General features: G+C 39.0%; 1 protein-coding gene across 1 annotated transcript in view; it reads left to right on the top strand.

Annotated features, from left to right (window-relative positions):
* The window catches only part of ADAMTS20 (ADAM metallopeptidase with thrombospondin type 1 motif 20), a 298,739-nt gene that overhangs the window by 149,350 nt on the left and 135,656 nt on the right, over positions 1 to 13,733 (top strand). Inside the window, exons 11-15 of the mRNA XM_077472691.1 lie at positions 4,363 to 4,467; positions 5,424 to 5,566; positions 8,646 to 8,827; positions 8,926 to 9,062; positions 12,403 to 12,520. Coding sequence (XP_077328817.1) covers positions 4,363 to 4,467; positions 5,424 to 5,566; positions 8,646 to 8,827; positions 8,926 to 9,062; positions 12,403 to 12,520 — 685 coding nt within the window. The remainder of the gene's footprint in view (positions 1 to 4,362; positions 4,468 to 5,423; positions 5,567 to 8,645; positions 8,828 to 8,925; positions 9,063 to 12,402; positions 12,521 to 13,733) is intronic.

Genomic DNA, 13,733 nt, shown 5'->3' with positions numbered 1-13,733 from the left:
TGGTCTAGGAATTTGATCTGAGCATGCGTGGCACTTTGTCTGTCGGAGTAGGCTACACATAATCGGAGTATGTCCGATCGGAGAATTTTGTCGGAAAATTTTACCGGCAAGTTGGAAAAGTTGGTCCGTCGGATATTACGACGGAAACGGTACGATGGAAACCACACACAGTTGGAATATCCGACAAAACGGTCTGATAGGACACATTCTGTCTGAATCTCCGACCGTGTGTACAAGGGCTTAGTTGTGCTCTCCACAAATCTGGCCTTTATGGAGGAGTGGCAAGAAAAAAACACTTGTTGAAAGAAAGCCATAAGACGTTCTGCTTGCAGTTTGCGAGAAGCAATGTGGGGGACACAGCAAACATGTGGAAGAAAATGCACTGGTCAGATGAGACTAAAATGTAACTTTTAGGCCTAAAAGCAAAACGCTATGTGTGGCGGAATAATAACACTGCTCATCAACCTGAACACACCATCCCCACCATGAAACATGGTGGTGGCAGCATCGTGTTGAGGGGATGCTGTTCTTTAGCATGGACAGGGAAGCTGGTTAGAGTTGATGGGAAGATGGATGGATCCAAACACAGGGCAGCTTAGAAGAAAACATGTTAGAATCTGCAAAAGACTTGAGAATAGGGCGCAGATTCACCTTCCAGCAGGACAATGAATGTATACTTGCAGCAAAAGCTACAATGGAATGATTTAGATCAAAGCATATTCATGTGTTAGAATGGCTCAGGCAAAAACCAGACCTAAATTCAATTGAGAATCTGTGGCAAGGTTTGAAAATTGCTGCTCACCGACGCTCTCCAACCAGTCTAACAGAGCTTGAGCTATTTTGCAAAGAAGAATGGTCAAAATTTCACTTTCTAGATGTGCAAAACAGGTAGAGACATACCCAAAAGACTTGCTGATGTAATTGCAGCGAAAGGTGGTTCTACAAAGTATTGACTCGGGGGGCTGAATACAAATGCACGCCACACTTTTCATATATTTATTTGTAAAAAAAATTGAAAGCCATTTATCATTTTCCTTCCACTTCACAATTATGTGCCACTTTGTGTTAGTCTATCACATTTTTGGTTGTAACATAATTAGAAATGTGGAAAATGTCAAGGGGTATGAATACTTTTTCAAGGCACTGCAGCTTCATTGGTCCAAGCTGAACCAATGTAATTATGTAAAAATATACCATGCCCAAAATTCATTTTTAAAATCGGGGTTCTGCAGCAAGTTATATTTATCTTGTTCTCTTCTCACTTAGTTTCAGGATCAAGGACAAGTATTTCTGTGTGAATGATATGTTAATCATGGTTGAAACTTGCACAGGACAGGGTGCTCTCTCCTTGCCTTTAAGTGGCAGCACTGGTGCGTTACCAAAACAATTGCTTCACACAGTGTTTCCCTATATCCTACATGTGAAAATCACAGGTTAACTTTGAAGCTACAGTATGTTCCTGAAATGAATTACTTTCACTAGGAATAAACATTTTATGGAGCAGGCTATTAATTTTATTTTATTTTAATTACTATTTTGCTTCTTACAACGTTGCTCTGATTACTTGTAAAATAAATACCACTTTGCTTATGATATATATATATATATATATATATATATATATATATATATATATATATATATATATATATACGCAAACAGTCTCTCACAAAAGTGAGCACACTCCTCACATTTTTGTAAATATTTTTATTATCGTTTAATGGGACAACTTTGAAGAAATGACACTTTGCTACAATGTAAAGTAGTGTACAGCAGTGGTCGTCAACCCTGTCCTCAGGGTTCACTAACTGGCCAGGTTTGCAAGTTAACTGAAATACATCACAGGTGATATAATTTGCTGCTCAGTGATTGCAGTATTATAGTCTGCATCTCCTCAAGATAATACTTAAAACCTGGCCTGTTAGTGGGCCCTGAGGATAGGGTTGATGAACACTGGTGTACAGCTTGTTTAACAGTGTAAATTTGCTGTCCCCTCAAAATAACTCAACACACAGCCATTAATGTCTAAACCGCTAGCAACAAAAGTAAGTACATGCCTAAGTGAAAATTTACATATTGGGCCCAAAGTGTCAATATTTTGTGTGGCCACCACTATTTCCCAGCACTGCCTTAACCCTCTTGAGTAGGGATGGGATGTCTGTTTGAGTCAAACTCATGTTCGACTCGAACATTGGCTGTTTGCCCCCTTTGCCGAACAGCAAACAATTTGGGGTGTTTGCGGCAAATTGGAAACCCGCGGAACACCCTTTAAAAGTCTATGGGAGAAATCAAAAGTCTAATTTTGAAGGCTAATATGCAAGTTATTGTGATAAAAAGTGTTTGGGGACCTGGGACGTGTATCAATGCAAAAAAAAAGTTTTAAAAACAGCCGTTTTTTCGGGAGAAGTGATTTTAATAATGCTTAAAGTGAAACAATAAAAGTGTAATTCTTTTAAATTGCGTACCTGGGGGGTGTCTATAGTCAGCCTGTAAAGGGACGCATGTTTCCTGTGTTTAGAACAGTCTGACAGCAAAATTACATTTCTAAAGGAAAAAAAACTCATTTAAAACTACTCACGGCTATAATGAATTGTCGGGTCCGACAAAACACATAACAGTTCCTTGATAAAAACGGCAAACCCCAAACCAAAATTAAGATAACTTGCATATGAGCTTTCAAAATTAGCACTTTTGATAATTCATGTTCGAGTCCCATAGACTTTAATGGTGTTCGTGTGTTCGAACAAATTATTTGCTTGTTCTAAATGTTCTGGTGCAAACCAAACAGGGGGATGTTCGGCTCATCCCTACTCTTGAGCATGAAGTTCACCAGAGCTTCACAGGTTGCCACTGGAGTCCTCCTCCACTCCTCCATGATCGTATCACGGAGCTGGTGGAAGTTAGAGACCTTGCGCTCCTCCACCTTCCATTTGAGGATGCCCCACAGATGCCCAATTGGGTTTGGGTCTGAAGACATGCTTGGCCAGTCCATCACATTTACCTTCAGCCTCTTTAGCAAGGCAGTAGTCGTCTTGGAGGAGGTATGTTTGGGGTTGCTATCATGTTGTAATACTGCCCTGTGGCCAGTCTCCGAAGGGAGGGGATCATGCTCCGCTTCAGTATTTCACAGTACTTGTTGTCATTCATGAATCCCTCAATGAACTGTAGCTCCCCAGTGCTGGAAACGCTCATGCAGCCCCAGACCATGACACTCCCACCACCATGCTTGACTGTAGGCAGGACACACTTGTCTTTGTACTTCTCACCTGGTTGCCACCACACATGCTTGACACCATCTGAACCAAATACGTTTATCTTGGTCTTATCGGACCACAGGACGTGGTTCCAGTAATCAATGTTCTTAGTCTGCTTGTCTTTAGCAAACTGCAGGCTTTCTTCTGCATCATCTTTAGAATAGGCTTCCTTCTGGGATGACAACCATGCAGACCAATTTGATGCAGTGTGCGGCATATGGTCTGAGACTGACAGAATGACCCCCCACCCCTTCAACCTCTGCAGCAATGCTGGCAGCAGTCATACATCTATTTCCCAAAGACAACATCTGCATATGATACTGAGCACGTGCACTTAACTTCTTTGGTCGACCATGGGAAAGCCTGTTCTGAGTGGAATCTATCCTGTTAAACCTCTGTATGGTCTTGGCTACCGCGCTTCAGCTCAGTTTCAGGATCTTGACAATCTTCTTATAGCCTAGGCCATTTTTATGTAGTGCATTACATTTTTATGTAGAGCAACAATTTTTATTTTCAGTTCTTTGCCATGAAGTGCCATGTTGAACTTCCAGTGACCAGTATGAGAAAGTGAGAGGGACAACGCCACATTTACCATACCTGCTCCCCATTCACACCTGAGACCTTGTAACATTAATGAGTAACATAACACCGTGCAGGGAAAATGGCTAATTGGGCCCAATTTGGTAATTTCACTTAGGGGTGACCAGCGGTTTAGACATTAATGGCTGTGTGTTGAATTATTTTGAGGGCACAGCAAATTTATACTGTAATACAAGCTGTATACAGTACTCATTACTTCTTCAGTGTTGTCACATGAAAAGTTATAATAACTAAAAATATTTTTAAAAATGTGAGAGGTGTACTCACTTTTCTAAGATACTGTGTATGTATGTATGTATATATATATATATATATATATATAATATATACACACACAGTGCCTTGAGAACGTATTCATACCCCTTGAAATTTTCCACATTTTGTCATGTTACGTAAATGTGTTTTATTGGGATTTTATGTGATAGACCAACACATTTCAAGTGGTGTGAATACATTTCAAGGCACTGTATATGTTTTGTTAATAAACATAGTTCTGTTTTTATATCAGAAACAGTGCAAGAGACTGTGGTGCACCAGTACTGAAGGAGCACATAACGGGTGTTTTACACATCACATGCCTTTAGCTGATGGAAGTGACTGTGGACATGGAAGGGTAAGCTTCTTCGTGGTCTCTTATCTATTTTCATTATAAAGACATTTTTATAAGCACTTTTATACTGTATATTGCTACTGTTCAATATTTTATTGCTTAAAGGGATTGTAAAGTGATTATTTTTTTTTTTTAAATAACAAACATGTTATACTTACCTCCACTGTGCAGCTCGTTTTTCACAGAGTGGCCCTGAACCTGCTCTTCTGGGGTCCCTCGGCGGCTGTCTCGGCTTCCTCCCGCAGGTGCTTCTCATGTTCATGCAAGCTCCCTCGCATGGTGAGAAGCATCTGCGGGCGCGCTCCCGTGATACAGCCGGCGGCTATAGCCGCTCGCTGTATCACACGGCCCCGCCCTCGGCGCTCCGCGTCAGTGGATGTGATTGACAGCAGCGCGAGCCAATGGCTGCGCTGCTTTCCATCCATCCACTCCAGCCAATCAGCGGCCAGGCTAAACGGTGGAAAGGACGTCAGGGGACGAGCACGGGACTTTCGAGGGGTGAGGTAAGTAAAACGGGGGGGGGGGGGGCTGGGGGCGCAGGCACTGTCAGATGCATTAAAAAACATTTACCTTTACAACCCCTTTAAAGATTCCTCCATGAATAATTAACTTAAAAAAATATATAAAAACTGTATAAAAAGCACTCTCATGATTCTGTGCTTTAGCAAGCACTAGCTGTATCAAACATAAAAAGCTCACTGCTGCCATTTATTAACAGTGACTTTCCTGCCGGCATATTGCTTGGTCGCTCAGTGGCTCCACAGTTTGGAGAACCACAAGTGCTACATCACATTTGTCACCTGCTCCTCCTTCCAACGTGTTTTATCATCAAAAAAAATTCATCAAGTATTTACCAAAATAGTAGAATATCTTTCTTCTATTTAGATGCTCTAGAACAACACCTTATTATGTATTGGTTGTCTCTGAAATACCCTTGCTTTTATGTTTGCACTGACCAGCATTGTCGCAGTGGCCTTTGTGTGGACAAAGTTGACGCTCGTTCTGTGGATGGTGGTTGGGGACCATGGGAGCCATATAGTTCATGTTCGAGAACCTGTGGAGGTGGAATTAAAACATCTTCAAGAAGCTGCAATCAACCTGAGTAAGATTTTTAAGATGAATTATGTATTATTTATGTTACTGTTCCTGAGGTAAACTTTTTATTATGTTAAAATTGGTACATTGTTCATTGCCAGAACCTTTTCCAACTTGATATTAATCTCTCACACTGGTGTTTGACCTAAACTCCTGTGCTGTACATTGGAACTCATTAGTCCATTAAAAACTATTTCCTTAACCAGAATTCTTGTATATAATCTCTAATGCCCCAATGTACCTAGATTTTAAGCTATTTGGTAAAAGACATAGCCTGTTCTACTTTTGAAATGGAGAAATGGCTAACTTTAAGTGGGATTGGTTTTTATTAGAATCTATATTGTAATTGCATTGTAAAATCAAAGAAAAAATCAGATGTAGTGTACTTCTTTCATGTCCCGTCTTAGTAGACTGACAATAACGTAGAAGAACTGTAGTTCTGGCTTCCTTTAACTATTTAAGATACATTTTTGTGTTTTCCTGGTTATTTACCACTTTATTAAACTTAACTGCTGCATAAATATTTCTTTTTTTTTTGTTTCTTTTTATTACTTCATGTGCATCTACCTAAGCCACCATGAGGGTTATTTACCAAAGGAAAATCCACTTTGCACTGCAAGTGCACTGAAAGTGTACTTGGAAGTGCAGCGCTGTAGATCTGAGGGGGACATGCAAGGAAAATAAAAAACAGCATTTTAGCTTGCACATGATTGGTTGATAAAATCAGCAGAGCTTCCACTCATTCATACTCACTCACAGATCTACCCCTTAGATTTAGAGCTACTGCAGTTCCAAGTACACTTTCAGTGCCCTTTCAAGTGCACTTGCAGTGCAAAGTGGATTTGCCTTTCATAAATAACCCCCCATATGTGAGAAAACTTTTTAAAGGAGCTGAAATACTGAAAAATACTTATAGCGCCACATCCCGTTGTCCATACAATAAATACCAAGTTTCTATGGGACTTTTAGAGCGCAAATACAACAAATTATGAAAAATATAAAGGTTTAATACAAATTACAAAATACATAATTAGAAATTGATGAAACAATATAACACAGAATCAATATATACAATTGAAATGCGGATATATCTCAACATGTTTCGCCATACATCAGGCTTCTTCAGGAGAACTTTTTTATCTTGCATAAACAATCAGAAAAAACAAGTATGAAGACACTAATAAATACATTAATTTAACCACCACACAGGCTATAATGAAGATACAAAATGACTTCAAAAGCTGACCTGTTCACTTCAGTTAAAAATCATACAAATGTTCCACTCATGGTTGAATAAAAACAAGGATCATATGATGATACCATAGAGAGGGGTATATTATACACAAGGACTATGCCCTTAGGGGGTCCATCTGTTGAATTAGATCAAAGATAAATGAATATAGCAAATATTCAATGATCCATAACAAATAATAAAGTATAAAAGTATATATGGCCCACTCAATAAAATACATACCTCCAATATATAGATATAATCTAAATAGCCTCACTTCTGATAAGAAAAACATTTTACAGGACCTCCAATAAACTTTATTATAGTGGTGTAAGCAGGAAAAACCTTTTGGATGTAAAAATATTTTGTAATTAAATTGGGTACTAACCAGCAAAAACTCCAGCCCAAGACCACCATAGGGGACTAATTAGAAAAATTGTTACCTACAAAAATCTTTTCAAATCTCCACTAATCCAGAAAGAGGTCCAAATTGAGGGGGGAACCTACCAGTATAAAAATACCGGGGTACCCACACTAAAAGTAAAGAGAGAACGATCTATAAATAATAAGAGATGTATATACTAGAGATGGGAAAAAAGAATTTAGTTCGTCACCAATAAAATGATAACATCCAGTTGACATTTTACCTGTTTATGCAGCACCCTCTCATGTTTTGTCTCATGTCCAATGTTTTGGCACCAAACGAGATAGAGAGGGCTATAAAAGGGCTAGGATTATCAGTCTTTATGGCTGATCCACATGAGAGGGTGCTGCATAAACAGGTAAAATGTCAATGGGATTTTATCATTTTATTGGTGACGAACGAAATAAATTTTTTTCCCATCTCTAGTATATACATCTCTTATTATTTATAGATCATTCTTTCTTTACTTTTAGTGTGGGTACCCCGGTATTTTTATACCGGTAAGTTCCCCCCTCATTTTGGACCTCTTTCTGGATTAGTGGAGATTTGAAAAGATTTTTGCAGGTAACAATTTTTCTAATTAGTCCCCTATGGTGGTCTTGGGCTGGAGTTTTTGCTGGTTAGTACCCAATTTAATTACAAATTATTTTTACATCCAAAAGGTTTTTCCTGCTTACACCACTATATTAAAGTATATTGGAGGTCCTGTAAAACGCCTTTTTTATTGGAAGTGAGGCTATTTAGATTCTATCTATATATTGGAGGTATGTATTTTATTGAGTGGGCCATATATACTTGTATACAATATTATTTGTTATGGATCATTGGATATTTGCTATATATTTATTTATCTTTGATCTAATTCAACAGAGGGACCCCCTAAGAGCATAGTCCTTGCTGTATAATATACCCCTCTCTATGGTATCATCATATGATCCTTGTTTTTATTCAACCATGAGTGGAACATTTGTATGATTTTTAACTGAAGTGCACAGGTCAGCTTTCAAAGTAATTTTGTATCTTCATGATAGCCTGTGTGTTGGTTAAATTGTAATGTATTTATTAGTGTCTTCATACTTGTTTTTTGATTGTTTCTTTTTATTTCAGTGATTAATTGTTTATGAAAGATAAAAAAGTTCTCCTGAAGAAGCCTGATATATGGCGAAACATGTTGAGATATAGCCGCATTTCAATTATATATATTGATTCTGTGTTATATTGTTGTATCAATTTCTAATTATGTATTTGGTAATTTGTATTAATTTATATTTTTTATAATTTGTTGTAGTTGGGCCATAGAAACTTGGTATTTGAATTAAACCCCCCCATATGCCTGGACCATTATTTTTACCTTTTTTTTAAACAATTTTTAATGTTTGTGCTCACATTTCAAAATGTGGGTTGGTGGTAATTTCTGTTCTTTTTTTTCAGACCAAGAAATGGTGGCAAATATTGCGTAGGGAGGAGACTAAAATTTAGATCTTGTAGCACTGATTCCTGTCTGAAAGGAAAGAAAGATTTTAGAGAAATGCAGTGTTCTCAATATGATGGCAAACATTTCAACATCAATGGCCTTACGACCAATGTACGCTGGATTCCAAAATATAGTGGCAGTAAGTATTAAGAGGGATCTTTTTTCCTGAAAAATAAAAACAGCGCTTGATGCAGAAGCTTCACAGTAACAGAATAAAATGTTGTATTGTTTGTACAGTCTTAATGAAAGATCGCTGCAAGCTATTTTGTCGTGTTTCTGGGACGTCGTCCTATTACCAGCTGAAAGACAGAGTTGTTGATGGTACTCCTTGTGGTCCTGAAACGGATGACTTGTGTGTTCAAGGGTTGTGCAGGGTATGAATAAAAATGTGTGTATGTACTATGTATATATGTGTCTGTGTATTATTCCCCTCTTTTATATTTGCCAAGATTGCTTTTTTATTTTGTCTCCTAATTGGCTTTACTAAATTAAGAAGAAAAGTAGTCAAGTTCACTTAATGGCAGGATATTTAAAAAGCTTAAAGTGTATGATGTATTCTACTCACTGATAGGATTGCTTGGTTACTGTGCCAAACATTTTTAGCATTTAATATAACAGCACTAGATGTGTTTTATGAGTGTGATGCAGATGGTGTTTGCTGACCTTCCTGGTATATCAGTGTTTAATGCTTTATTTGATCACTCATTTCCACCTTATGCATGAGCATATTGTCAGCTAAACTAAGCACACCTGTGACACAGGGAATGCACTCATGCGTGTAAGCCATTTCTACACCTAGTTCAGATTTTTGTTTAGACATGGTTAAAGAAGAGATTCAGTCTACTATGTAAAAATTAATAGCAGATAAAAAAAGTGTAGCTGCTGACTTTTAATTAACAGCCACTTACCTGTTCCATGATCCAGCACTGTGCTTGGCCCAGAAGTGTTCACCCTGTGTTCTCTCTTTCCAGCACTGGCATCTTGTGACAGCTTGCGGCTTCACAGCCAGGTTCCCACTGTGCATGCACGAGTGGCGCTGCGCACTGTGTATGGTCCCGTAGACTTCTGGGACCTGTCACATGTCCCAGAAGACTGTGGAAGGGAGGGGGGAGGAGAATGTCTGCTTCCGATCACCTACGCACTCGGAGCGAAAGTGGTACCTGCTCCCCCTCCTCTCCAAAAGCTCCATTTCACAAACAGGAGCAGGGGAAGAGCCCCTAAAGCGGAACTTCCCATTTTGGGTGGAGCTCCTCTTTAACCACACCTTTGTGTTTTAGGCATTCCACATTAATCTGGTCTTACTGTCTTCTTTTATTTACTTGAAAGTGTGGGATTCTAAACAAATAAACATTCTTGATTACCTATGTAGATGCAGCATGGATCCATGCTGCATCTGTCTCCCACCTTCTCTACAGCAGCCATCTACTCTGCCCCTTCAGTGCTCACTGGAGCGCCGGGCATGCTGGGAAGGTGAGCCAGCTGCCAGTCAGACATCTGGGCAGATCCCAATATTTTTGCTGTGATCCTTGCAGAGCCTGGATCGGCTCTGTGATGTCATCCAACAGCGGGCTTCTTTTGCGGAACACTATTATCTCAGTTCTAAGACTGAGATAGAGATGGATGGCTTACATTTCACATGTGCTTCCATTGTAATTCCAAATAGCCCAGTTCCACCTGGGATAGGGTAAAGCATTAGGGATGATGCTGGCATGCCTTGAATACACTTTTACATCTAGTGTCATGTATGCTTTGCCTTAAGACTTCCAACAGACTGTTCCAAGTAAATCTAATGCCGCGTACACACAAGCAGAATGTCCGACAGAAAAAGTCAGACGGAAGCTTTTCATCGTATATTCCGATTGTGTGAATGCCTGATCGGACTTTTTTTTCCCAAAAATTCTGATGAACCTAGAAATAGAACATATTCTAAATATTTCTGAAGGAACCAATTCCTATCGGGAAAACCGCTCGTCTGTATGCTGTTCTGACGGACCAAAAACAACGCATGCTCTGAAACAAGTATGAGACGGAAGCTATTGGCTACTTGCTATTGAAGTTCCTTTTTCTAGTCTCGTTGTACGTGCTGTACATCACCGCGTTCTTGACAATCGGACTTTGGTATGATTGTGTGTGTATGCAAGACAGTTTCAGCAGGAGTCCGTCAGAACTCCGTCGGAAAAACCTTCAGAGTTTATTCCGACGGGAAAACCGGTCGTGTGTACAGGGCATAAGACAAACTAATTAAAAAGAAAATACAGGATGATTTGAAAATGAAAAATGAAAATGAAGAGGCATCCTTTGCTTCAGGTCCCAAGAAAATATTATATAAGACAGTTCTCCTGTTATCAGAAACAGCAGTTCAGCTTTGCTTTATCTTAAAACTGCCAAGTCCTTCAATTTGTAGATTGAACGGTAGAAAAGTTTAGAAGTGCAGTTATCTTTTTCTATTCATATCCCCTTCTCCAGTACTTTCAGCTTAGAATATACTTACCTACATTATCTGTCTTCAGATATTAACTATGCAACTTGATTTGTGCCACACAGCATCTGGCTGAATTCTTCAGAAAACCTCCATTTACTGAGACACACTTACACACCGCAGCCTCCATTCACGACAATAGAAAACCCATTGCAGCCTCAGAGGCCAATAGACGGCCTTTCCATTGATCTGAATGGAGACCAGTACTCCTTGGATTATTACTGAAGACATAAGTCAGAGGCTGTAGGGTCAATTCACTAAGAGTTAAATAACAGCTAATAAAATGTGGTAAATTACCACATGTGGTAACAATTGTGCAAGTGTTAAATTCATTAAGAATTTTGCGTTAAATACCGAATGTGGCATTTGTTCGATTTAGCAGTAATTACTGCATTATTTAATGCGATAATTTACCGCATTGAGCTGGGTGCTAAGAAGCGAGTCGGGAATCCCCGAGTCCTTAACAACGAATGACTCATCAGCTGTCAGCAGGTTCCTAGCTGACACCTGATAGTAAAAAAAAATAGACAACTATAAATTCTGAAAAACAATGGCGTGGGCCCCCCCCCCCCCCCCAGTCCATACCATGCCCTTATCCAAGCATGCAGCCCAGAAGGTCAGGCAAAGGGGGAGGGGGCGCGAGTGAGTGCCCCCCAATCCCGACACTGTTCTTTGGTTCTGGTGGTAAATATGGCATTTTTTTTACGCTCAAGTCCATTTGTTAATTGGACTTAAGAGCTTTTTAAACAATATTTACTGGCACATTTTCTTGCTTTAAAACCAGCATAATTGTTGTTATTTATTTTAGGAATTGGGCTTACTTTTCTGCATGTGATAATTTAGTCATGTGACTGCGTTATCGCATGCGGTAAACATTAGTGAATTGACCCCTGTGTGGCATGAGGCAAGATGCAAAGTCAAGATCTGGGAAAGATATAGTCAAAGTGTTGGGGGAGGCAAGGGGGTTGGTAAAAGTGTACTTATCCTTTAATTCTTGGTTTGTTCACACATCATTTCCTGCTATTTATTATATCATAAAACTTGTTCACAGGGTGACTTTTATAACTGTAGTAGTTGGAAGAATTCAGAGAACTAAGTACTTTTCAATGATAACATGCAGTGCCAGTCCATGTTATGAAGGCTGTTTCACAGAAAAGAAAAATAAATTGAGTTTGCAGGTTATATTTCATGTGTGCTATGCTCTGCATTTCATCACCTTTTTTCATTTCTTCTAGCAAGCAGGTTGTGATCATGTTTTAAATTCCAAAGCAAGAAAAGATAAATGTGGTGTTTGTGGCGGTGATAATTCCTCCTGTAAAACTGTGGCAGGAACCTTCAATAAAGCTCAGTATGGTATGTTGATATGCAGTATCCTCACTGGGTTTACAAAGCTCAGCATGTTTTATTACTGTCGAGTTCCAAGTTAAACAGTCAGTTGAGCTCCTGTTGGTGTATATTTTGTAAATAGTCAAATACCGGTAGATTTTGTTTGCTTGACTTGCTCTACTGCACAGCAGCCATATACATCCAAGTTTCACTGTGATGTTAATGGCCATATATAATGGTGCCTTCGTATCAACTAATTTCACAATGATGTCTTTGGTAAAAATTATACCATACATGAAAACTCCAGTCAAATGAAGTGAACTATTTTTCAGATTTTTATTGAACCTTTGCAGAATTTGTAGACTGATTAACCACTTAAAGACTGCCCACTGCATATATACTGTGGCAGGGCGGCTCTATTGCATGAAGCAATGTACCTGTATGTAATTTCCTGCAATAGATACTGTGGATGGCGCTACGCACACCCGCTCCATGGAGCAGGAGCCAATTAGAGGGTCTGACGGACCCGATGTCCACCAGCCACCGGTGATCGATCCACAGAGAGGCAGCATGGGATCTGCCTACAGTATGTAAACTTTTCTGTTCCTTGTAAGCAGGAACATTCAATATTTGCGTTCTTCCTGTCAGTCCATTCCCCACGCAGTTTGAAAGCACTAGCAGGGAACATACTTAACTCTTTGCGCGCCCCTGTTGGTAACCCCTTCCCTGTCAGTGTAATTTATACAGTAACAGTGCATTTTTTTTAGCACTGATCACTCTATTGGTGTCATTGGTCCTCAAAAAGTGTCACTTAGTGTCAGATTTGTCTGCCGCAATGTTGGAGTCCTGCTAAAAATCGTTGTTCACCTCCATTACCTTTAAAAACAATGAAAAACATTTAAAGTCCATAAATCTATCCCATAGTTTGTAGACACTATAACTTTTGTGGAAAACAATCAATATACACTTATTGGGATTTTTTTTTTCAAAAAATATGTAGAAGAATACGTATTGGCCTAAATTGATGAAGAAATTTGATTTCTTTCGGATATGTATTACAGCAGAAAGTAAAAAATATTGTTTTTTTTTCAAATTTGTCAGTCTTTTTTTGTTTATAAAAAATCAAACCACAGAGGTGATCAAATACTGCCAAAAGAAATCTCTATTTGTGGGAAAAAAAAGGACATACATTTTATTTGGGTATGGTGTTGCATGACTGCGCAATTGTCAGTTAAATATA

This window comes from Lithobates pipiens, unplaced genomic scaffold (genome assembly GCF_037356315.1).
Source record: "Lithobates pipiens isolate NorthernLeopardFrog02 unplaced genomic scaffold, aLitPip1_a1.2 Scaffold_8, whole genome shotgun sequence".
Classification (NCBI taxonomy): Eukaryota; Metazoa; Chordata; class Amphibia; order Anura; family Ranidae; genus Lithobates; species Lithobates pipiens.
The sequence above is the reverse complement of the archived record's forward strand: the minus strand, read 5'-3'. Positions and strand labels throughout refer to the sequence as shown.